Source organism: Procambarus clarkii, chromosome 69 (assembly GCF_040958095.1).
Source record: "Procambarus clarkii isolate CNS0578487 chromosome 69, FALCON_Pclarkii_2.0, whole genome shotgun sequence".
Classification (NCBI taxonomy): Eukaryota; Metazoa; Arthropoda; class Malacostraca; order Decapoda; family Cambaridae; genus Procambarus; species Procambarus clarkii.
This window is the reverse complement of record NC_091218.1, coordinates 20616961-20642487: the sequence shown is the minus strand read 5'-3', so window position 1 is coordinate 20642487 and position 25527 is coordinate 20616961. Positions and strand designations below refer to the sequence as shown.

Sequence of the window (25527 nt, the reverse complement as noted above, 5' to 3'; positions counted from 1 at the left end):
ATGTGGCCAGGGTGGGCCATGACCCATCATGTGGCCAGGGCGGGCCATGGTTTGTTATGTGGCCAGGGTGGGCCATGGCTTGTCATGTGGCCAGGGTGGGCCATGACCTGTCATGTGGCCAGGGTGGGCCATGACCCATCATGTGGCCAGGGTGGGCCATGGCTTGTCATGTGGCCAGGGTGGGCCATGGCTTGTCATGTGGCCAGGGTGGGCCATGGCTTGTCATGTGACCAGGGTGGGCCATGACCTATCATGTGGCCAGGGTGGGCCATGACCTATCATGTGGCCAGGGTGGGCCATGACCTATCATGTGGCCAGGGTGGGCCATGACCTATCATGTAGCCAGGGCGGGCCACGACCCATCATGTAGCCAGGGCGGGCCATGGTTTGTTATGTGGCCAGGGTGGGCCATGGCTTGTTATGTGGCCAGGGTGGGCCATGGTTTGTTATGTGGCCAGGGCGGGCTGTGACCCACCATGTGGCCAGGGCGGGCCATGACCCACCATGTGGCCAGGGTGGGCCATGGTTTGTTATGTGGCCAGGGCGGGCCGTGACCCACCATGTGGCCAGGGCGGGCCATGACCCACCATGTGGCCAGGGCGGGCCATGACCCACCATGTGGCCAGGGCGGGCCATGACCCACCATGTGGCCAGGGCGGGCCATGACCCACCATGTGGCCAGGGCGGGCCATGACCCACCATGTGGCCAGGGCGGGCCATGACCCACCATGTGGCCAGGGCGGGCCATGACCCACCATGTGGCCAGGGCGGGCCACGACCCATCATGTAGCCAGGGCGGGCCACGACCCATCATGTAGCCAGGGCGGGCCATGACCCACCATGTGGCCAGGGCGGGCCATGACCCATCATGTGGCCAGGGTGGGCCATGACCCACCATGTGGCCAGGGCGGGCCATGACCCACCATGTGGCCAGGGCGGGCCATGACCCACCATGTGGCCAGGGCGGGCCATGACCCACCATGTGGCCAGGGCGGGCCATGACCCACCATGTAGCCAGGGCGGGCCATGACCTATCATGTAGCCAGGGCGGGCCATGACCTATCATGTAGCCAGGGCGGGCCATGACCTATCATGTAGCCAGGGCGGGCCTTGACCTATCATGTAGCCAGGGCGGGCTATGACCTATCATGTAGCCAGGGCGGGCCATGACCCATCATGTTGCCAGGGCTGGCCTTGACCTATCATGTAGCCAGGGCGGGCCATGACCCATCATGTTGCCAGGGCGGGCCATGACCTATCATGTAGCCAGGGCGGGCCATGACCTATCATGTAGCCAGGGCGGGCCATGACCCATCATGTAGCCAGGGCGGGCCATGACCTATCATGTAGCCAGGGCGGGCCTTGACCTATCATGTAGCCAGGGCGGGCCTTGACCTATCATGTGGCCAGAGTGGGCCACGACCTATCATGTAACCAGGGTGGGCCACGACCTATCATGTGGCCAGGGCGGGCCATGACCCATCATGTAGCCAGGGTGGGCCACGACCTATCATGTAACCAGGGTGGGCCACGACCTATCATGTGGCCAGGGCGGGCCATGACCCATCATGTAGCCAGGGCGGGCCATGACCCATCATGTAGCCAGGGCGGGCCACGACCCATCATGTAGCCAGGGCGGGCCATGACCTATCATGTAGCCAGGGCGGGCCATGACCCATCATGTAGCCAGGGCGGGCCATGACCTATCATGTAGCCAGGGCGGGCCTTGACCTATCATGTAGCCAGGGCGGGCCTTGACCTATCATGTGGCCAGGGTGGGCCACGACCTATCATGTAACCAGGGTGGGCCACGACCTATCATGTGGCCAGGGCGGGCCATGACCCATCATGTAGCCAGGGCGGGCCATGACCCATCATGTAGCCAGGGCGGGCCACGACCCATCATGTAGCCAGGGCGGGCCATGACCCACTATGTGGCCAGGGTGGGCCACGACCCATCATGTAGCCAGGGCGGGCCACACGGAAAACAAAACTAGAAATATTGGAGGATCTGAACGTACCGCCTCCTCATCCCGTCTTTATTGACGGGATGAGGAGGCGGGATCGTGAGAACGTTCTAGAAACAGTTGACAGGTCATCAGTGACTGACAAACTCTGACGACAGATCTAAATCTACGATAATGCACCAAAGAGAATTGCCAGACTGATAGAAAACGGGTAATCTTATACAGTACTTATACCTATATATGTGTGTGTGTATGTATATGTATGGGTGTAAAGTATATATGGAAGCTGATCAGAATTACATTTCACCTTTGTGAATGTACATTAATGACACTATGTAAAAGATACATCAAACACTTTATGTAGGGCATACGTAAATCTGTGTATCTATGTATTTACGTATGTAGGTTAGCTTAGCATTTTAAAAGCACCGAATCACCTTCTGTGGTCGAGTGTTCAATAAACCCTTGAACTATATGTTTAACACTTCTCTAACCCTGTCCATGGAGGACAGAAGAAAATGTATATATGCTGGTTAGCATTGTAAATGTCTGGCCACGTCTGTGGTAGAAAATAAAAAAAAAATAAAAATAAAAAAAAAAAAAACTATATATTGGGAAAGAGCTATAGAGAGGAGGCACTAAACCAAAGGCTTGAATGATCGATGCGCTCAGCCTTGTCTAACAAGGCTGTTCGAGTTCTATGAGAAGATGTGAGTACTGTCGTTGGGGAAATTTCTAGGTTGACTGCATATTCCCGGGCTACCAAATAGTCCTTGGTACTCTGCTCGCGTGTATATTTGAGAAGCGGTTTGGAGTACATGGAAGTTTAGTGAACTGGGAGTGAGTACACCAGTCTATTACTTGACAGGGTGTACTGTCCCAGGATAGTACAGGAGGAAAACGTTACTTGACAGTAGATGGGGAGGAAAATATACTGTGACAGGAGACGAAGAGACGTCTCTCCTCTACACCCACAGGAGACAACACTGGCAGCTACACCCACAGGAGACACCACTGGCAGCTACACCCACAGGAGACAACACTGGCAGCTACACCCACAGGAGACAACACTGGCAGCTACACCCACAGGAGACAACACTGGCAGCTACACCCACAGGAGACAACACTGGCAGCTACACCCACAGGAGACAACACTGGTAGCTACACCCACAGGAGACAACACTGGCAGCTACACCCACAGGAGACAACACTGGTAGCTACACCCACAGGAGACACCACTGGCAGCTACACCCACAGGAGACAACACTGGCAGCTACACCCACAGGAGACAACACTGGCAGCTACACCCACAGGAGACAACACTGGCAGCAACACCCACAGGAGACACCACTGGCAGCAGCACCCACAGGAGACAACACTGGCAGCAACACCCACAGGAGACAACACTGGCAGCAACACCCACAGGAGACACCACTGGCAGCAGCACCCACAGGAGACAACACTGGCAGCTATTTGTTTGATAAATGTTTGATAAATCAAACAAATGTTTGATTTATCAAACATTTATATGTTTGATAAATCAACAAATTCAATATTTATTTCCAAACCAGTATTTACCCAGGTCTTTACTGAATTTAAACTTATCCAATTTATATTCATTACGTCTTCTATTTTTGTTGGTGATATATTGAAAACCTTTTTGATATCCCCCCCCCTTGTTATATTCTTTTAAGTCTTTTTTACATTTACCTGCTTCATTTATGTCACCGCTAATTCTTCGTCTTTCTATAGAATGTAAATTTAACTTTTAAATCTCTTTATAAGATCTATAATGATTGTCATCCTTCTTTGTTAGCGTTCAAGTGAATCTATAGTGTACATTCTATAGTTGGAAGACTAAATTTTAACACCATAATGTTAAATGTAGGGGATGAGGATAAGGATTTGGGATGGGACGGGGGAAAGGAATGGTACCCAGCCACTTGGACGGTCGGGGATTGAGCGCCGACCTGCAGGAAGCGAGACTGTCGTTCTACCGTCCAGCTCAAGTAGTTGGGGCCTAACAAGGGCAAGATAAAGCCGAAGAATGACATTTGTCGTCTTACTGTAATGGTACAAGAAATAGATTCCAGTATTCTACTTCCTTTATTCCGTACCTTTAGACATTTATTATTTTGCCTATAAGATCCCAGCTAATCATGACTCACAGATCTTTTAACCGTTCTGATTTCGCAATTTAAGCATTGTCCAGCTGTTATCTGGGAGCCCTCATATTAATCTTGGGTCAGAACCACACGTTTTCAGCATTAAACAGTCTCTGGTGCCGTCATGGTACAGGAAGCCTCGAAATAAAGAATATAGCCAAGATTAAGTACAGTTACATCTGGTTTGTATCGGGATGGGCGGGTGTGTCCAGGGCGCCTGACAGCTGAGTGGACAGCTCTTCGGGTTCGTAGTCCTGAGGTTCCAAGTTCGATCCCCGGTGGAGGCGGTGACAAATGGGCAAAATGTTTCTTTCACTCTGATGCCCCTGTTGCCTTGCAGTAAATAGGTACCTGGGAGTTAGACAGCTGCTACGGGCTGCTTCCTGTGGGGACGGGGGACGCTAAGCCCCGAGATCATCTCAAGATAACCTCAAGATAGGTCCCCTGTGGCTACGGGATACCTCAGTAAGCCAAATACCTTAAAATAGCCTAAGCTACTCAATTCCTTTAAGATGTATTTCTTTCTTGTCTCAATAAACTTGTCTCATACTTGAACTTGAACCAAACACCTTTCCTGACCTCAGGTCTGGTGTTTCCTTACCAACAATTGTTTACAATATTGTTGCAAGAATTATTGAATATTTTAGGAACTTTTATAACTTGAATTATGGCATTGGGTTTTATTATTAAGGAAGCTGATTATCTTGTGAATTATTAAACCAGTAATTAAGGCTAAGAAAAGATTGCAGCTGGAATAATTACTGTATCAGTAATTATTATCAGTAATGTATAATTATAATATCGAACCATTCATGCAACACTGACACACAGCCCAGTCATGCAACACTGACACACAGCCCAGTCATGCAACACTGACACACAGCCCAGTCATGCAACACTGACACACAGCCCAGTCATGCAACACTGACACACAGCCCAGTCATGCAACACTGACACACACAGCCCAGTCTTGCAACACTGACACACACAGCCCAGTCATGCAACACTGACACACAGCCCAGTTTTACAACACTGATACACACAGCCCAGTCATGCAACACTGACACACAGCCCAGTCATGCAACACTGACACACAGCCCAGTCTTGCAACACTGACACACAGCCCAGTCATGCAACACTGACACACAGCCCAGTTTTACAACACTGACACACAGCCCAGTCATGCAACACTGACACACAGCCCAGTCTTACAACACTGACACACACAGCCCAGTCTTACAACACTGACACACACAGCCCAGTTTTACAACACTGACACACAGCCCAGTCATGCAACACTGACACACAGCCCAGTCTTACAACACTGACACACACAGCCCAGTCTTACAACACTGACACACAGCCCAGTCATGCAACACTGACACACAGCCCAGTCTTACAACACTGACACACAGCCCAGTCATGCAACACTGGCACACAGCCCAGTCATGCAACACTGACACACAGCCCAGTCATGCAACACTGACACACACAGCCCAGTCATGCAACACTGACACACAGCCCAGTCTTACAACACTGACACACACAGCCCAGTCTTACAACACTGACACACACAGCCCAGTCATGCAACACTGACACACACAGCCCAGTCATGCAACACTGACACACACAGCCCAGTCATGCAACACTGGCACACAGCCCAGTCTTACAACACTGACACACAGCCCAGTCTTACAACACTGACACACAGCCCAGTCATGCAACACTGACACACAGCCCAGTCTTACAACACTGACACACAGCCCAGTCTTACAACACTGACACACAGCCCAGTCATGCAACACTGACACACAGCCCAGTCATGCAACACTGACACACAGCCCAGTCTTACAACACTGACACACAGCCCAGTCATGCAACACTGACACACAGCCCAGTCATGCAACACTGACACACAGCCCAGTCATGCAACACTGACACACAGCCCAGTCTTACAACACTGACACACAGCCCAGTCTTACAACACTGACACAGCCCAGTCATGCAACACTGACACACAGCCCAGTCTTACAACACTGACACACACAGCCCAGTCTTACAACACTGACACACAGCCCAGTTTTACAACACTGACACACACAGCCCAGTCATGCAACACTGACACACACAGCCCAGTCATGCAACACTGACACACAGCTCAGTCATGCAACACTGCCACACAGCTCAGTCATGCAACACTGACACACAGCCCAGTCTTACAACACTGACACACAGCCCAGTCTTACAACACTGACACACACAGCCCAGTCTTACAACACTGATACACACAGCCCAGTCATGCAACACTGACACACAGCCCAGTCATGCAACACTGATACACACAGCCCAGTCATGCAACACTGACACACAGCCCAGTCATGCAACACTGATACACACAGCCCAGTCTTACAACACTGACACACAGCCCAGTCATGCAACACTGACACACAGCCCAGTCATGCAACACTGACACACAGCTCAGTCATGCAACACTGACACACAGCCCAGTCATGCAACACTGATACACACAGCCCAGTCTTACAACACTGACACACAGCCCAGTCATGCAACACTGACACACAGCCCAGTCATGCAACACTGACACACAGCCCAGTCATGCAACACTGACACACACAGCCCAGTCTTACAACACTGACACACAGCCCAGTCATGCAACACTGACACACACAGCCCAGTCTTACAACACTGACACACAGCCCAGTCATGCAACACTGGCACACAGCCCAGTCTTACAACACTGACACGCACAGCCCAGTTTTACAACACTGACACACACAGCCCAGCCATGCAACACTGACACACAGCCCAGTCATGCAACACTGACACACAGCTCAGTCATGCAACACTGACACACAGCCCAGTCATGCAACACTGATACACACAGCCCAGTCTTACAACACTGACACACAGCCCAGTCATGCAACACTGACACACAGCCCAGTCATGCAACACTGACACACAGCCCAGTCATGCAACACTGACACACACAGCCCAGTCTTACAACACTGACACACAGCCCAGTCATGCAACACTGACACACACAGCCCAGTCTTACAACACTGACACACAGCCCAGTCATGCAACACTGGCACACAGCCCAGTCTTACAACACTGACACGCACAGCCCAGTTTTACAACACTGACACACACAGCCCAGCCATGCAACACTGACACACAGCCCAGTCATGCAACACTGACACACAGCCCAGTCATGCAACACTGACACACAGCCCAGTCTTGCAACACTGACACACAGCCCAGTCATGCAACACTGACACACAGCCCAGTCATGCAACACTGACACACAGCCCAGTCTTACAACACTGACACACAGCCCAGTCTTGCAACACTGACACACAGCCCAGTCTTGCAACACTGACACACAGCCCAGTCATGCAACACTGACACACACAGCCCAGTCATGCAACACTGACACACAGCCCAGTCTTGCAACACTGACACACAGCCCAGTCATGCAACACTGACACACACAGCCCAGTCATGCAACACTGACAGAGGGACAACTGCATACGGTATCTTCCTGGTGTGATGGAAGGGTCTATCGGTCTATCAAGAGCTTCTGCCTGGGGCTCCTCTTGTTATGACTGAAGAGGACTTTTCTAGGGACTGTTGTGTGCTGGGTCCTCCTGGTCTGATGAGGTGGGGGACCAAGAGCTGCCGTGTGGCGGCTCCTCCTGGCCAGGAGGCAAACTGCTCGCTTCTGGGAGCGCGGGAAAATGCTCCTTGTGTCTGTGGTAAAACTCATAACACCATTGGTTGTGACTCTTCAGTATGGCGGACTTCTTCTGTAACCGCTGGTTTTCTTCCTCCAGCAACTGGTGACGCTGCTGCAGACTGTCAGACGCTTTCCTTCTCTGCCGGTACAGCTGCGACGCTTCCTTGTTCAGTTCCTGCCTCCGTCTCTTTTTGTCTTCTTCCTCCTGCAGAAACTGTCGTGTGTGTCTGTGGCGCCAACCTCCTCTCCCTCTCGGCGCAGCAGTCGTGGCCTCCACGGATGGTTGAGGGGCAGCTTCTCCTGTTGGATAGCTGCTGTGTGATGGTCCTGGCAAGTTGGTTGGTGTATGGGTGCTTTTTGCTCTCCCGGGTGAATAATGGTATGTGCTGCCGCCTGATGTCCATAACAGTGGCGGCTCCTTGCTGCGAGCTCCACCGAACATATCCGTTAGCCTGTAGAGCGTGCATGATGAAGAACCATCCTGAGGTTGTTGCTGTGGGTCCTCACTGAACTGGTACTCATCCAGGGAGAGTGGTGGGTCCTGGGGCAGTTGCTGTGGGTCCTCACTCAACTGGTACTCATCCAGGGAGAGTGGTGGGTCATGGGGCAGTTGCTGTGGGTCCTCACTCAACTGGTACTCATCCAGGGAGAGTGGTGGGTCATGGGGCAGTTGCTGGAGGTCCTCACTCAACTGGTACTCATCCAGCAAGAGTGGTGGGTCCTGGGGCAGTTGCTGTGGGTCCTCACTCAACTGGTACTCATCCAGGGAGAGTGGTGGGCCATGGGGCAGTTGCTGGAGGTCCTCACTCAACTGGTACTCATCCAGCAAGAGTGGTGGGTCCTGGGGCAGTTGCTGTGGGTCCTCACTCAACTGGTACTCATCCAGGGAGAGTGGTGGGTCATGGCGCAGTTGCTGGAGGTCCTCACTCAACTGGTACTCATCCAGGGAGAGTGGTGGGTCATGGCGCAGTTGCTGGAGGTCCTCACTCAACTGGTACTCATCCAGGGAGAGTGGTGGGCCATGGCGCAGTTGCTGGAGGTCCTCACTCAACTGGTACTCATCCAGGGAGAGTGGTGGGTCATGGGGCAGCAGCCGGAAGTGTCCAGAGTGGGTATTCCTCAGCACCTCATTAGGGTTAACGGTACCCAAACCCTAAGTACAAAAGGAAACATTTACCTCGACATTAAGAAGCAGGAGATAGTTTGTTGTTTTATATATAAATCATTTATGACAATGACACACACACACACACACACACACACACACACACACACACACACACACACACACACACACACACACACACACACACACACACACACACGCACACACACACACACACACACACACACACACACACACACACACACACACACACACACACTCACACACACACACACACACACACACACACACACACACACACACACACACACACACACGCACACACACACACACACACACACACACACACACACACACACACACACACACACACACACACAGCGAGTGGACAGCACTCGGGGGGTCGTAGTCCTTAGGGCCCGGGTTCGATTCCCAGCCGAGGCAGAAACAAATAGACAGTTTCTTTCACCTGATGCCCCTGTTCACCTAGTAATAAATATAGATGCCAGGGAGTTAAACAGCTGTTACGGGCTGTATCCTGGGGCTGTGAGAGAGAGGTAAATATGTAGTAGATATGGTAGAAGAAATGGATATGGTAGAAGGTAGAACATGGTAGAATATGGCAAGAACACAGACGTGCATCACAACACCCTGCACACTGCTCCAGTACTTGAGACACAAGCTAACATTAATAACCACCACATACTACTAATAGCTTTACGGGCTATTCATGCCCGTGCCACATCTTGGGTGGCTTAATCTTTATCAATCAATCAGTAGTAGGCATCCATCAGTTTTAGGAGACTATGGAGTTGCACTCTGGTTGTCAGTCTGGAGCGACAGGGGCGCAAAGCCAAGATAGGTTGATTCAGGGGAGAAGCTGTCACCCATGCAGCAGGTCACCCCCTGTCCACGGCGCCGAAAGTCTCCAGTGGAAAGGCAAACGCCAGTACGATTGGTTCCAGCGCCGTCACAGGAACTGTCAGAACGAGGTTGAAGGCAACAACGAACTGCCCAAGGAGAACAAGAGAACATAACAAGAGAACATTCAACAATTCTTCGGAAACTTTTACATAGAAGCCTTTTACATGGAAGCCTTTTACGTGGAAGCCTTTTACGTGGAAGCCTTTTACGTGGAAGCCTTTTACACCGTTCATCACTACCTCTGCTGCACCAGAACTGGAATACCACGCCACAGTCTACAATACTCACCTAAAAACCATACACTTAAACCAGAGAAAGTTGGGAAATTTCCTAAAAGGTAAACGAGAAAGTAAAATGAGACATGTTTACGACATATACGATTCATATAAGCATAGACAAAGTATACAGAACCGAATTGTTTTAACATAAGTAGGACAAGAGGACATGGGGTGGAAATTAGTAACTGAGGTTAGCCATAGGGACGATCAAATGGGAGGCAGTTAAGAGACTAACTCCAGCCATAGTGTCAAGAGCAGGTGTGATGAGACGCCGGACCATATAGATCAGAACACCTTGAACACGGGTGTGACACGCCGGTGAACACACACCTTGAACAAGAGTACGAGACAGGTGAACACGATGAACAAGAGTGCTAGAGTGTCACTCACCAGATCATCATCACTATCATGAGCCAAGGGCGGGCGCGTCGCGCGGTGGGGGTCACGGGCCATGGCGGCCGGGGGCGCAGGATGCCAGGGGCGCAGGATGCCAGGGTGCCGCGGGCGTCAGTGTGCCGCGGGCGTCAGGGTGCCGCGGGCGTCAGTGTGCCGCGGGCGTCAGTGTGCCGCGGGCGTCAGGGTGCCGCGGGCGTCAGGGTGCCGGGGCCGTCTGGGTCCCGGGGGCGGGTCGAGCACGTCTCCAGGGTCAGTCAGCATAAGGTAGCGAGATGGCTTGTGCTGCTGTGCGCCTGTCATGGCTGCTGGGACGTCTGGCGCTCGACTCCAGCACCACCCATATATATATATGTGTGTGTGTGTGTGGAGCACCGGGACGCGACGCGTGGAGAACAGGTAACTCCCGCGCTCACCGATCTCACCTTCTTATAGTAAACGTTTTGGTCTATTCCTTTCTAAAGACAAGCCAGGTTGACGCTCTTTCACCGCTGTCTCGGGTCTCTTTCCCTGGCCTTACTCCCTCTCTCTGCCTCACTTTCTCCACCTCTCCCACGCGTACAGTATTGTTGAGATTAGTCAAGTGGGTCAGGAAGTGTAGTGTCAGGTTGTAACTTGGTCATATTATTATTATTATTATTATTATTATTATTATTATTATTATTATTATTATTATTATTATTATTATTATTATTATTGTTATGTAGTTTAGTATACAAGGTTACACAGTTACATAATTGATTGGTTACAAAATGCGAACATTAAATGAAAACAAAAGTATATTTCTTTTTTAGAGGCTGTAGGTTTCTTTGAACTCCGACACCGGGTAGGAACCGAGGATGCTGCGGGCATTTCCCCTCTGGACCGCCACACTAAGGCGCTGGAAAAGGAAGCTCGCTGTGCTCTTGGGTCTCTTGTTATTTCGATGAGCCTGGAGCCCAGACCCTTGAGAAACCTCCTTGCACTCTCTCAAAATGCCCCAAGGGGTCTCGGATTCTATAGGAACAAAGTTGTACCGGTGATCTATCTCTCTGAACTTGCTGGAATGGTCTATTTGTGTGTGGCAACTGCTCTAACTTGACCAAGAAGGTGATGTATGTGTGTACACATACATCACCTTCTCTCTCTGTCTCTCTCTGTCTCTCTCTCTCTCTCTCTCTCTCTCTCTCTCTCTCTCTCTCTCTCTCTCTCTCTCTCTCTCTCTCTCTCTCTGTCTCTGTCTCTGTCTCTGTCTGTCTCTGTCTGTCTCTGTCTGTCTCTGTCTGTCTCTATCTGTCTCTGTCTGTCTCTCTCTCTCTCTCTCTCTCTCTCTCTCTCTCTCTGTCTCTGTCTCTGTCTCTGTCTCTGTCTCTGTCTCTGTCTCTCTCTCTCTCTCTCTCTCTCTCTCTCTCTCTCTCTCTGTCTCTGTCTCTGTCTCTGTCTCTGTCTCTGTCTCTGTCTCTATCTCTCTCTCTGTCTCTCTCTCTCTCTCTGTCTCTGTCTCTGTCTGTCTCTCTCTCTGTCTCTCTCTCTGTCTCTCTCTCTGTCTCTGTCTCTCTCTCTCTCTCTCTGTCTCTGTCTCTGTCTCTGTCCCTGTCTCTCTCTCTCTCTCTCTCTCTCTCTCTCTCTCTCTCTCTCTCTCTCTCTGTCTCTGTCTCTGTCTCTGTCTCTGTCTCTGTCTCTGTCTCTCTCTCTGTCTCTCTCTCTGTCTCTCTCTCTGTCTCTCTCTCTGTCTCTCTCTCTGTCTCTCTCTCTGTCTCTCTCTCTGTCTCTCTGTCTGTCTCTCTGTCTCTGTCTCTCTGTCTCTGTCTCTGTCTCTGTCTCTGTCTGTCTCTCTCTCTCTCTCTCTCTCTCTCTCTCTCTCTCTCTCTCTCTCTCTCTCTCTCTCTCTCTCTCTCTCTCTCTCTCTCTCTCTCTCTCTCTCTCTCTCTCCTTTCTCTTATCTCTCCTTTCTCTAATCTCTCTTTTCTCTCTTCTCTTTTCTCTTCTATCTCTTTTTTTATCTTTCTTTTCTCTCTCCCCCTCCCTCCCTCACACAATATCAGTATTAACACTAAAGGAACACCACACACACACACACACACACACACACACACACACACACACACACACACACACACACACACACACACACACACACACACACACACACACACACACGGGGCCATGTCCACAATGGCCACATCGTCACACATTACTCGCCAGTAAAAGATTTCAAAAAATGTATATTTTATTGAATTAATGCTTTTATTTCACAGTCCATAAATAATAACATGAATCAAATATTTACAAATTCGCCATAAAAAACATTCTACATCTCCGAACACAATAAAACACACCGTAGTTTTAGGTGTGTGTGTTTTTATCAGGTCGCTCACGGTATGTTGTTCTCCCTAGCTGGGTCAGTGTCACCTGGGTCAGTGTCACCTGGGTCAGTGTCACCTGGGTCAGTGTCACCTGGGTCAGTGTCACCTGGGTCAGTGTCACCTGGGTCAGTGTCACCTGGGTCAGTGTCACCTGGGTCAGTGTCACCTGGGTCAGTGTCACCTGGGTCAGTTTCACCTGGGTCAGGCAAGATCTGGAGGGTCATTTAAGCGTCCACAAGAGTTTACTAACCATCCAGTAAGTATACTGTAGCTCAGGATATTGGTCAGGGCTCAGTATGTGTATGTGATGGAGAAGCTAGGGATCACTTCACAAGTCGAGCCTGGCCTCGGGCCGGGCTTGGGGAGTAGAAGAACTCCCAGAACCCCATCAAGCAGATATCACCTCTCAAGAGTATATGTAATATACGCCCTAGAGACTGTTGTGTGTGCTCCGGCTCCTCCTGGAACCCCTCCTGGTGAGGTTAGGGGCTTGGTGTTGCCTCACATGTTGTTAGGTCATCAGTTAATTTATTCTCGGTGAAGGGCCTGGCAGCAGAGAGCCCACATCCGTGGCTGTGATTGGCTTTATCAGAGCCGCGTGTGCTCTGATATTCGTCAAACATCTGTCTGAGGTCTTTGGCTAGAATTGGTTTGATAATGATATACAGGACAGATACCCGTCAGAGGTCCTGTCAGTACTGTCTATTGACTCTATCTATCAGGTTGTGGGTCTAACAGGTTATGTGTTAAGAGTCAATTAGCAGCACCTGTAAGTCCTAAGTGAAAGGCACTGTTTCACCAAAATATACCTTATACATCTCCCGGAACCTTTGTACTTGTAATTTCAGGGACTGTTGCTTGGCCGTCAGCTGCTGCTGTCGCTTCTCCTCCGCCTCCAACAACTGCTCGACCATCTTCAAAGTCATTTTCTTATTCTCACGATAGTCCTTCGACGCCACATTGTTCAGTTTTTTTCTACGTTTTTCCTTCTCTTCGCCGTCTGGCAAATATTTTCTTGTGACTCTGTGGTGGTAACCTTTTCTAGTGGCGGGTCGCGTCCCGAGCACGGCTTCCAGGGCAGAGGAAGAGGAACGGAGAGGAGGTGTTCCTGCTGGTAGATTTGATGAATAGGGACTTTCTGTGGCCCCAGACAGAGCTCCAGCTGGATGAGCACGGTGCTCTGATTCTTGTGGGTAGACACTGTGTTGTTCCCTTGAAATATCCTCTGAAAGATACTGGCTGCATTCATCAGTCAACAAGTGAGACAGGTCGTAGAGAGCACTAGGAGGGGAAGGAGTTCGGTTCTGGGCCAGCACCTGGTTGGGATCAACCATCATCTGAAAACATCGTACAACATCAATATAAAACCAAATCATTGATTATTGAAGTGTAAGGAGTATTTTTGTGTGTGGGTACGTTTAATTATCAACAAAGTAGATCTAAGTAATTAAAAGTTAAACAGTAAAGCAAGCAGTGCTGCTGTTGACAGTTTAACATAACGTTTTGAAAGCAGGTTCAACAACGCGTTACTCAAGGCTCAACTTACGAAGCACTCGCCGCTATCTTCTCGGGCTGAACACGGAACAACACGAAGTCCCACGTGATCACTGGTCTTCCTTGACGATGCTGGTCCTTCACGTCCCAGGTGGTCCTGTGGGTCCCATCCTGAGGCTGGTCCTTCATGTCCCAGGTGGTCCTGTGGGTCCCATCCTGAGGCTGATCCTTCACGTCCCAGGTGATCCTGTGGGTCCCATCCTGAGGTTGATCCTTCACGTCCCAGGTGGTCCTGTGGGTCCCATCCTGAGGCTGGTCCTTCACGTCCCAGGTGATCCTGTGGGTCCCATCCTGAGGCTGGTCCTTCACGTCCCAGGTGGTCCTGTGGGTCCCATCCTGAGGCTGGTCCTTCACGTCCCAGGTGGTCCTGTGGGTCCCATCCTGAGGCTGGTCCTTCACGTCCCAGGTGGTCCTGTGGGTCCCATCCTGAGGCTGGTCCTTCACGTCCCAGGTGATCCTGTGGGTCCCATCCTGAGGCTGGTCCTTCACGTCCCAGGTGGTCCTGTGGGTCCCATCCTGAGGCTGATAATGGTGCTTCTGGTGGTCCGTCGACACCACTGTGGCCGCTGGTGGCTCCCTCACCATCACCCAAATGGTTGGATGACATGTCTGATAATGAATCCAGATAAGCAACAACCATGTCCAAGTCAAAACTGGCGATAGCGTCCAGCCCTGAGATATAGTTTTGCTCAGCCGTCTCGGGAAGGACGGCGTTCAGGGCACTATGGATGTCCTCCATGTTGTATTGGTCATCCATGTTGTATTGGGACGCCATGTTGTATTGGTCATCCATGTTGTATTGGGACGCCATGGTGTATTGGGAAGCGGGTGGGCGTGGATTTGAACACTATACGCGTCACTTGCTGGAAGTCAGTAGAGTGGAACCTTTCTTGGCAGTGGAGGGGAAGAGGGTGAGCGAGCATGGCGCTTATCATGACTACCGGTGCGAGAGTGATGGAGAGAACACGCTTCCCGCCAATATATATGTGTACGCGGGGCCGCCCTACAACACGAGAACAACCAGTACCGCCCGACTTACGCTCCCGCTTGCCAACCCTGACAAACGTTTGTGGCGGCCGCCGTTCTGTCCCAGACTCGTTCCTGAAGTCGAGTTCAGGTGAGGCCGTTCGACTCCCGCGGCTGACGCAATATTCTGACACATTCATAATCTTCCATCATTGTCAATTATGTACTTCAGTGGAGAATGTGCACCCTGCACACGCTTCGTTAGCCACTTACCTTGACCCAGTTATTAATGACCCCATACACTATCATTTAACGATTGATTGTTGCCGCCAAAGGCGGCTAGTTTATTGTGCACCCCATACTCATCCTGTGAGCGGTAGCGCAAAAGCATTACAGAGGGCACAAAAGGTCTTTATCAGACCTATGGATAAATTACCTGAAATCCTTGCACTGTACCCACATTTCGCTTCCAGTAGATGAACGACATATGAGATTCAGAAACAAGTAGTGTATTGTGAGGACTAATAATAAACAGAAGCTCCCCTATGACTCTGTAACTATCCCCATTGGTCAAACTATTATGTATTAGCGATAAGACCTACCATTAATCATTTAACGACACACTACACACCCTGGACCACATTCTTACTTACACCCTATACACCCTGGGGCCAGATTATTATTTACACCCTGGATCAGACTATTACTTACACCCAACATACCCTGGACCAGATTATTATTTACATCCTAGTCACCCTGGAATAAAAATATAACTTACACCCTACACACCCTGACCAGGCTATGACTTACACCCTACACACCCTGGACCTGACAGTAATTCCTAACCATTTTTGCTTGGAGAAACGCTGAAATTTGCTAACAAACAACCAACATTTTCACTCTACATCTGGCTAACTGGTCACAAACATTGTGTATATATTTAGTAATGATTTTATGTTAATATATTTTTTAATAAGTTTAATAAAATTTACCTAGTTTTTAATTGTTTTATAAGACATTCACGACTGAAAATTACACGTTTAAAGAGAATAACATTGATTGTAATGCTCGCGGGACCCTGGTCAGGGATGACTGCTCTAAAGTAGGCAAAATTGTAATTAATTTTGTCAATAAAGATATTAATAATAATAATAATAATAATTATATTCCATGTTATTTCTGCAAGATCAACCTTCCGTTTAGAGCACCTCTGTCAGCGTGGCTTCTCGCCCGCGTAGACACCTTCTGGAGCTTTAATAGTTGCTTTAATTGTTATCTTTGACCATTGTTATCTTTGACCGGACTTGTGCATTAGTGCATAACATGTTGAGATCTTGTCGAGCACACCACACACTAATGTAAACGTTATCTCTAGTTGACCATTGAATGTTCCGCCAAGGTCGCTCTCAAACGTATCAGCGAGTCACAGACATGCCTCCGCCGACAATCTCTCCTAATTGTACTCATCTAATTGCGCTTGCCGGTGTTGAGCTTCGGCTCTTTACTCCCGCCTCTCAACTGTCCATCAACTGGCATACAGGTTCCTGAGCCTATTGAACTCAATCATATCTACATTTGAAACTGTGTATGGAGTCTGCCCCGACATCTCCTATGCCAGGTAAGTACGGCGGGCTCACTATAGCCCGTCCAATGCATTTCATTTATTAACTATTCGATTGGCCTAAGTATAGAGCCCCTTAACCGCCTTGAAGACCTGACATCGATATAGAGCTCTTCAGAGACCAGATTCCCGGTATAGAACCCCCCCCCCCCCAGGGACCTGAGCCTGGTATAGAGCCACAGATGTCAGACACCGGGACACCACGAAGACCACGACACAGACGAGGAAGACCAACACACAGACGAGGAAGACCAACACACAGACGAGGGAGACCAACTCACAGACGAGGAAGACCAACACACAGACGAGGAAGACCAACTCACAGACGAGGAAGACCAACACACAGACGAGGAAGACCAACACACAGACGAGGGAGACCAACTCACAGACGAGGAAGACCAACACACAGACGAGGAAGACCAACTCACAGACGAGGAAGACCAACTCACAGACGAGGAAGACAACACACAGACGAGGGAGACCAACACACAGACGAGGAAGACCAACTCACAGACGAGGAAGACCAACACAGACGAGGAAGACCAACACACAGACGAGGAAGACCAACTCACAGACGAGGAAGACCAACACAGACGAGGAAGACCAACACACAGACGAGGAAGACCAACTCACAGACGAGGAAGACCAACACACAGACGAGGGAGACCAACACAGACGAGGAAGACCAACACAGACGAGGAAGACCAACACAGACGAGGAAGACCAACACAGACGAGGAAGACCAACACAGACGAGGAAGATCAACACAGACGAGGAAGACCAACACAGACGAGGAAGACCAACACACAGACGAGGAAGACCAACACAGACGAGGAAGACCAACACACAGACGAGGAAGACCAACTCACAGACGAGGAAGACCAACTCACAGACGAGGAAGACCAACTCACAGACGAGGAAGACAACACACAGACGAGGAAGACCAACTCACAGACGAGGAAGACCAACACAGACGAGGAAGACCAACACAGACGAGGAAGACCAACACAGACGAGGAAGACCAACACAGACGAGGAAGACCAACACAGACGAGGAAGACCAACTCACAGACGAGGAAGACCAACACAGACGAGGAAGACCTAAATATAGAAGTTTTCCTTGAAAACTCTCTAACAAACTTTCCGCTCCCGACAAGTACACAGCATTACGAGTATACCAGAGTTTACACGAGTATACCAGAGTTTACACGAGTATACCAGAGTTTACACGAGTATACCGGAGTTAGCTGGACTCTCGTCTATACGTTTCACGGGAGGAAACATTCACTATGAACGCAAGCAACGAATATTTCCGGACACGGTGTTTGATCCATCTGGATAATAACGTGTAAAGCCCTCTTAACACCAGGATTGATACGCGCTTACACTAGCCTGCTCTCTCCGTGGCTCACTCCGTAAAAAAGCAACTGTTTTCCCCCCAAAACATAAACGTACAAGCAACCCACTGCGATGCATACAGAACGTCAATATTGCGGTGTTGTAACGTTGATGGATTGGTTGAGTTGGCTGCAAGTGTGAGACCTAGGGTGAGACCTAGGGTGAGGGGATAGGGTGAGAGGGGGTCCTGGGCCAGCGGGTTTGGTCTCTCGCAGTCATACTGGGACTTGTGATGACCCCCTTGGGGGAGGCTCTTAGGGTGAGAGTCTCACCTTGGGGCTCCATGTTCATTGTTGACGCTGCTGTCTGGTCCAGGGTGTGAACCACAGTCTGGTCCAGGGTGTGAACCACAGTCTGGTCCAGGGTGTGAACCACAGTCTGGTCCAGGGTGTGAACCACAGTCTGGTCCAGGGTGTGTAGGGTGTGAACCACAGTCTGGTCCAGGGTGTGAACCACAGTCTGGTCCAGGGTGTGAACCACAGTCTGGTCCAAGGTGTGAACCACAGTCTGGTCCAGGGTGTGTAGGGTGTGAACCACAGTCTGGTCCAGGGTGTGTAGGGTGTGAACCACAGTCTGGTCCAGGGTGTGAACCACAGTCTGGTCCAGGGTGTGAACCACAGTCTGGTCCAGGGTGTGAACCACAGTCTGGTCAAGGGTGTGTGTAGTGTCTCATAGTCTGGTCCAGGGTGTGAACCACAGTCTGGTCCAGGGTGTGTGTAGTGTCTCATAGTCTGGTCCAGGGTGTGTGTAGTGTCTCATAGTCTGGTCCAGGGTGTGAACCACAGTCTGGTCCAGGGTGTGAAACACAGTCTGGTCCAGGGTGTGAACCACAGTCTGGTCCAGGGTGTGAACCACAGTCTGGTTCAGGGTGTGAACCACAGTCTGGTCCAGGGTGTGTAGGGTGTGAACCACAGTCTGGTCCAGGGTGTGAACCACAGTCTGGTCCAGGGTGTGAACCACAGTCTGGTCCAGGGTGTAAACCACAGTCTGGTCCAGTGTGTGAACCACAGTCTGGTCCAGGGTGTGAACCACAGTCTGGTCCAGGGTGTGAACCACAGTCTGGTCCAGTGTGTGAACCAGTCTGGTCCAGGGTGTGAACCACAGTCTGGTCCAGGGTATGAACCACAGTCTGGTCCAGGGTGTGAACCACAGTCTGGTCCAGGGTGTGAACCACAGTCTGGTCCAGGGTGTGAACCACAGTCTGGTCCAGGGTGTGAACCACAGTGGTCCAGGGTGTGAACCACAGTCTGGTCCAGGGTGTGAACCACAGTCTGGTCCAGGGTGTGAACCACAGTCTGGTCCAGGGTGTGAACCACAGTCTGGTCCAGGGTGTGAACCACAGTCTGGTCCAGGGTGTGTAGGGTGTGAACCACAGTCTGGTCCAGGGTGTGTAGGGTGTGAACCACAGTCTGGTCCAGGGTGTGAACCACAGTCTGGTCCAGGGTGTTTAGGGTGTGTCATAGTCTGGTCCAGGGTGTGTAGGGTGTGTCAGTCTGGTCCAGGGTGTGTAGGGTGTGTCAGTCTGGTCCAGGGTGTGTAGGGTGTGTCAGTCTGGTCCAGGGTGTGTAGGGTGTGTCAGTCTGGTCCAGGGTGTGTAGGGTGTATCAGTCTGGTCCAGGGTGTGTAGGGTGTGTCAGTCTGGTCCAGGGTGTGTAGGGTGTGTCAGTCTGGTCCAGGGTGTGTAGGGTGTGTCACTAGTCTGGTCCAGGGTGTGTAGGGTGTGTCATAGTCTGGTCTAGGGTGTGTAGGGTGTGTCACAGTCTGGTCCAGGGTGTGTAGGGTGTGTCATAGTCTAGTTCAGGGTACAAGGTGTATCACTTAAAATTACAGAACAAATCAACCATAAAAATTTGCTATTTAAAAAAAAAAGGCTGAACACAACATAGCATTGTGATGAGTGTTGCGTCAGCCACTTGAGCGGCCGCACGTGAACACAACTTGAGGCTGGAGTCGTGGTGAGAACGCCCATAACAAACGTTTCTCACGTGGAGCGGAACCTGGACTGTGGTAGAGTACTTGTTGATCCCGTGTTGCTTTATTCAGTATATATAGTAACGTCACAGGCCAGGCATAGTCATCATCTTAGCATTCACAATGAAGAGAGGTTCCACGCCACTGCCTTCCAGCAAGGGCCGCGTCTCTCGTTCAAATCAACGTCCACTACCAGCGTCCCAGTACGCCATGGCGTCCCAGTACAACATGGAGGACATCCGTAGTGCCCTGAACGCCATCTGTCCAGGCTCAGCCTCGGGTCTGGACGCTAACAGCAGCTTCGACCTGAACCTCTACCTGGAGACACTGCCAGATATACCACTATTTTGTGATGGTGAGGGAGCCGCCGGCGGTGTCAACGGACCACCAGAAGCGGCATCAGCGTCTGGATACAGCGCCCAGAGCCACCTGCCACTTGAAGGATCAGCGTTTGGATACAACACCCAGAGCCACCTGCCACTTGAAGGATCAGCGTCTGGATACAACACCCAGAGCCACCTGCCACTTGAAGGATCAGCGTTTGGATATAACCAGCACAGCCAACTGGAACTTGAAGGATCAGGACGGAGTTGGGACAGACAGAGCCACCTGGCAGTTGAAGGATCAGCGTTTGGATATAACCAGTACAGCCACCTGCCACTTGAAGGATCAGAGTTTGGATATAACCAGTACAGCCACCTGCCACTTGAAGGATCAGTACCGAGCTGGGAGAGACAGAGCCAGCTGGTGCCTGAAGGCTCAGCGTCAGGATGGGGCGCCAGTAGCCACCTGGGACTGGGGGAAGCTCCGTCACCCACCTGGCAACACAACGACTATCTCGTAAGTTTATTATTTTGTCGAAAATTTGATTTTACAGAAAACTTTATATTTTTCTGACTTGATAATTAACTCCACCCGACCTTTCGCTGACACTGCTCGTTTAGATAAAAAATTACTCATTTGGTATCTTAGTTGTATATTATATGTAACATATATGAGCTTGTGAACTAATTAGTTGTTAGTGTCATGTTGTATAATGACTTACTGTGCCTTCAGAGGATGGTTGACCCCAACGAGGTGTTGAGAACCCCAGCCACGGAGGACCACCAGCTGTGCCAAGGACCCCAACTCCTGCCTCACGACCCAACTGCTCTCCACTATCCCTCAACAACTCTCAACAGCTTTACTGACTCCTCTGAATGTTGTTTATTTCCACAAGATGATATGTCAAGGGAACAACACAGTGTCTACCCACAAGAGTCAGAGCACAGTGCTTATTCACCTGGAACTCTGTCTGGGGCCACAGCAAGCCCCTATTCATCAAATCTACCAGCAGGAACACCTCCTCTCCGTTCCTCTTCCTCTGCCCTGGAAGCCGTCCTCGGGGCGCGAACCCGCCACTAGAAAAGGTTACCACCACAGAGTCACAAGAAAGTTTTTGCCAGACGGCGAAGAGAAGGAAAGACGTAAACAAGATCTGAACAATGTGGCGTCGAAGGACTATCGTGAGAATAAGAAAATAGCTTTTAAGATGTTAGAGCAGTTATTGGAGGCGGAGGAGACGCGACAGCAGCAGCTGACGGCCAAGCAAGCAGTCCCTGAAATTACAACTCCAAAGGTTCCGGGAGATGTATGAGGAACAGCGTAGTAAGCAGATGCCTCACACTCACAATTTGCCAAACCCATATCCAAATACTTAGCATATGTATAAGAGGCCATGTTTAAAGCCAATGCTTGGTACACTGTGCCTGAAAAGCCCACTATCTGAAGCAGGAGCCACTGCCTGAAGCAGCAGCCACTGCCTGAAACAGGAGCCACTGCCTGAAGCAACAACCACTGCCTGAAGCAGGAGCCACTGCCTGAAACAGGAGCCACTGCCTGAAGCAACAGCCACTGCCTGAAGCAGGAGCCACTGCCTGAAACAGGAGCCACTGCCTGAAACAGGAGCCACTGCCTGAAGCAACAGCCACTGCCTGAAGCAGGAGCCACTGCCTGAAACAGGAGCCACTGCCTGAAGCAACAGCCACTGCCTGAAGCAGGAACCACTGCCTGAAGCAGGAGCCACTGCCTGAAGCAACAGCCACTGCCTGAAGCATGAGCCACTGCCTGAAGCAACAACCACTGCCTGAAGCAGGAGCCACTGCCTGAAGCAGGAACCACTGCCTGAAGCAGGAGCCACTGCCTGAAGCAACAGCCACTGCCTGAAGCAGGAGCCACTGCCTGAAGCAACAACCACTGCCTGAAGCAGGAGCCACTGCCTGAAGCAACAACCACTGCCTGAAGCAACAGCCACTGCCTGAAGCAGGAGCCACATTCTGCAGGAACTCCTACCTGATGGAGGAGCCACTACCTCACAATGCCTAAAATAGACTTTACCTTTTATGTAACGAGCGGTTCCAAGCGGCCCTGCCCCCCCCCCCCCCCTCCCCTAATGCCAAGCAACTTCCATTGCCCACAACAAGTACTCTTATGTATGCATATAAAATATTTGAGATATATAATAGAGATATGAGCAAGTCGTTTGTCTATGTCAATGTTCTACAATAAATAATTTATTATATTTAATGCTGGAATTAATTTCACTCATTAATGAGCCAATGACTAAGATCCATGACGTATTAATCGCTGGCAGAAAATCACAAGGTGAACTCCGTGCTATAAAGTTGAAAATATGAACTATTTTGGGTTTTCCTTGATAATTCCTTCCTTCCTTGGCTATTCCAAATTACAAAATATTAAAATTATGGTTAGTCGTGATCCTCCTGTTATTCCACACAGGAGTGAAGATGGATCTACACGGGCGCCATCCACCCCTCAAATTGGGGAGGTTTATAGGGTGTTTTGTGCAACCTGTCCTCTTAAAAAGAACGTCGCTTTTGGCCGTTTGCCGGTATGGCCGAATAAGGACGTAATTTGAAAATGAAAAAAAATGAAAATAAATTTGGGATTTTTTTTTCAACAACAGTAAGTTAAGGGTCCTCTGATAGGTTAGGTGTTCAGGAAGTTCTCATAAAGTTTCAAAACGGTATGAAAAACGTTAATGGAAAGTTGCCTCTTTTAAGCTTGCCGAGTAAGCCGGACGACTCAAACAGAAAACGGAACAGCACGTCACTTTTGTGAGTCGATTTCATTTCAAATTACGTCCAAATTTGGCCATAGTGCGCATACGAGTCAAAAGTGACGTTATTTTTAAGAGGACGGGTAACAACCTGTTGCCACTGTAATTCCCTTACCCATTGACTTATCTCCTTTATGCCGTATAATTCACATATACGCTAATGTGGGCGAGATCATTTAAATTTGTCAACAGAGACATGAGTGTCTAGGATTTTGCTGGAGTTACCTATCTTTGTAGACGATGATGCCTCGTTCACACAAGGATCCAGCCGTTGGACTCTATTTTCCGAACTCAGTAGTCTCTTTACCGGAGCTTGCTGGCCACGAGCCAGGTAATGGTACCAGAGATACGTGGGTCTTGGTTAACTAGAGCATTCACTCGACCGTCTCTCTAGCTGCTGTCAGCCTCGACCGTCTCTCCCGCTACAGTCAGCCTCGACCGTCTCTCCCGCTACAGTCAGCCTCGACCGTCTCTCCCGCTACAGTCAGCCTCGACCGTCTCTCCCGCTACAGTCAGCCTCGACCGTCTCTCCCGCTACAGTCAGCCTCGACCGTCTCTCCAGCTACAGTCAGCCTCGACTGTCTTTCCCGCTACAGTCAGCCTCGACCGTCTCTCCCGCAACAGTCAGCCTCGACCGTCTCTCCCGCTACAGTCAGCCTCGACCGTCTCTCCCGCTACAGTCAGCCTCGACCGTCTCTCCCGCTACAGTCAGCCTCGACCGTCTCTCCCGCTACAGTCAGCCTCGACCGTCTCTCCAGCTACAGTCAGCCTCGACCGTCTTTCCCGCTACAGTCAGCCTCGACCGTCTCCAGCTACAGTCAGCCTCGACCGTCTCTCCAGCTACAGTCAGCCTCGACCGTCTTTCCCGCTACAGTCAGCCTCGACCGTCTCCAGCTACAGTCAGCCTCGACCGTCTCTCCAGCTACAGTCAGCCTCGACCGTCTCTCCAGCTACAGTCAGCCTCGACCGTCTCCAGCTACAGTCAGCCTCGACCGTCTCTCCCGCTACAGTCAGCCTCGACCGTCTCCAGCTACAGTCAGCCTCGACCGTCTCCAGCTACAGTCAGCCTCGACCGTCTCTCCAGCTACAGTCAGCCTCGACCGTCTCCAGCTACAGTCAGCCTCGACCGTCTCTCCAGCTACAGTCAGCCTCGACCGTCTCTCCAGCTACAGTCAGCCTCGACCGTCTCTCCAGCTACAGTCAGCCTCGACCGTCTCTCGAGCAATATTTATACCTGTGCCGCCACCCGGGACGTGTCCTGATGTCTGAAACACCGACTCAAACTATTCCACTATTCCCGTCTTCCTTACCAAGGAGGGCAGCTCTCACCTGTCCTGTGTAACTGTCCTGTCCCGACCTCTCGTGTAACTGTCATCTTAATGACCTTTTCCAGAGGATAACTTCAGTTTACTTGTGTTATATTGATGTGTGTGTGAAGACGCATCATATTCAGTCTCGTATGTATCACGTGGGAGGGTGAGACCATCACGAGGGAGGGTGAGACCATCACAAGGGAGGGTGAGACCATCACGAGGGAGGGTGAGACCATCACGAGGGAGGGTGAGACCATCACGTGGGAGGGTGAGACCATCACGTGGGAGGGTGAGACCATCACGTGGGAGGGGTGAGACCTTATATAATCTACTACCCAATTTCCGAGGGAACACCAAATGTTGGACCAGGACCACCACTTCTTGAACCATTATGTATAGTCTTGACAACAACAACAAAAAGATGCACCCACTCTACTTCACGAGATGGGTATTGGGTGCATAATAAATGAACAAATAAAAATGACCATTTTGCTTCGCTAAAATTTAATTAGTGTGTTAAAGGAACGCTTCTTAACCACTCATTGTAACAGCTCTCAAGAACATATTGTATGGAGCAAAAGAAAAACCTGATATATTCCCGTGATGTGAAGTTTCTGGGGCGGATGCTGCTA

General features: G+C 50.5%; 3 protein-coding genes across 4 annotated transcripts; 1 reads left to right on the top strand and 2 right to left on the bottom strand.

Moving 5' to 3' along the window:
- Positions 1 to 7562: 7562 nt before the first annotated feature.
- LOC123772302 (defective chorion protein, FC125 isoform-like) lies at positions 7563 to 13179 on the bottom strand. The gene is made up of 3 exons (XM_069311425.1): positions 12968 to 13179; positions 9969 to 10194; positions 7563 to 9042 (listed from the first exon to the last, which is right to left on the bottom strand). The coding sequence occupies exons 1-3, from the start codon at positions 13177 to 13179 to the stop codon at positions 7774 to 7776; spliced, it is 1707 nt and encodes a 568-aa protein (XP_069167526.1). The 3' UTR covers positions 7563 to 7773.
- LOC123772303 (involucrin-like) lies at positions 12825 to 15644 on the bottom strand. Of its 2 annotated transcripts, XR_011224030.1 has the most exons (3): positions 14502 to 15644; positions 13137 to 14292; positions 12831 to 13061 (listed from the first exon to the last, which is right to left on the bottom strand). XR_011224030.1 is itself a non-coding variant. In XM_045765391.2 (2 exons), exons 1-2 carry the CDS (start codon positions 15318 to 15320, stop codon positions 13732 to 13734), a joined length of 1380 nt encoding a protein of 459 aa, XP_045621347.2. In that variant the 5' UTR covers positions 15321 to 15644; the 3' UTR covers positions 12825 to 13731. The 2 variants fall into 2 exon arrangements, 1 of the variants encoding a protein (XP_045621347.2); XM_045765391.2 differs by having other exon boundaries at positions 12825 to 14292.
- A 4943-nt stretch (positions 15645 to 20587) lies between these two features.
- On the top strand, positions 20588 to 22936 carry LOC123772304 (uncharacterized). The gene is made up of 2 exons (XM_045765392.2): positions 20588 to 21304; positions 21521 to 22936. The coding sequence occupies exons 1-2, from the start codon at positions 20588 to 20590 to the stop codon at positions 21866 to 21868; spliced, it is 1065 nt and encodes a 354-aa protein (XP_045621348.2). The 3' UTR covers positions 21869 to 22936.
- The last annotated feature ends 2591 nt before the right edge of the window (positions 22937 to 25527 follow it).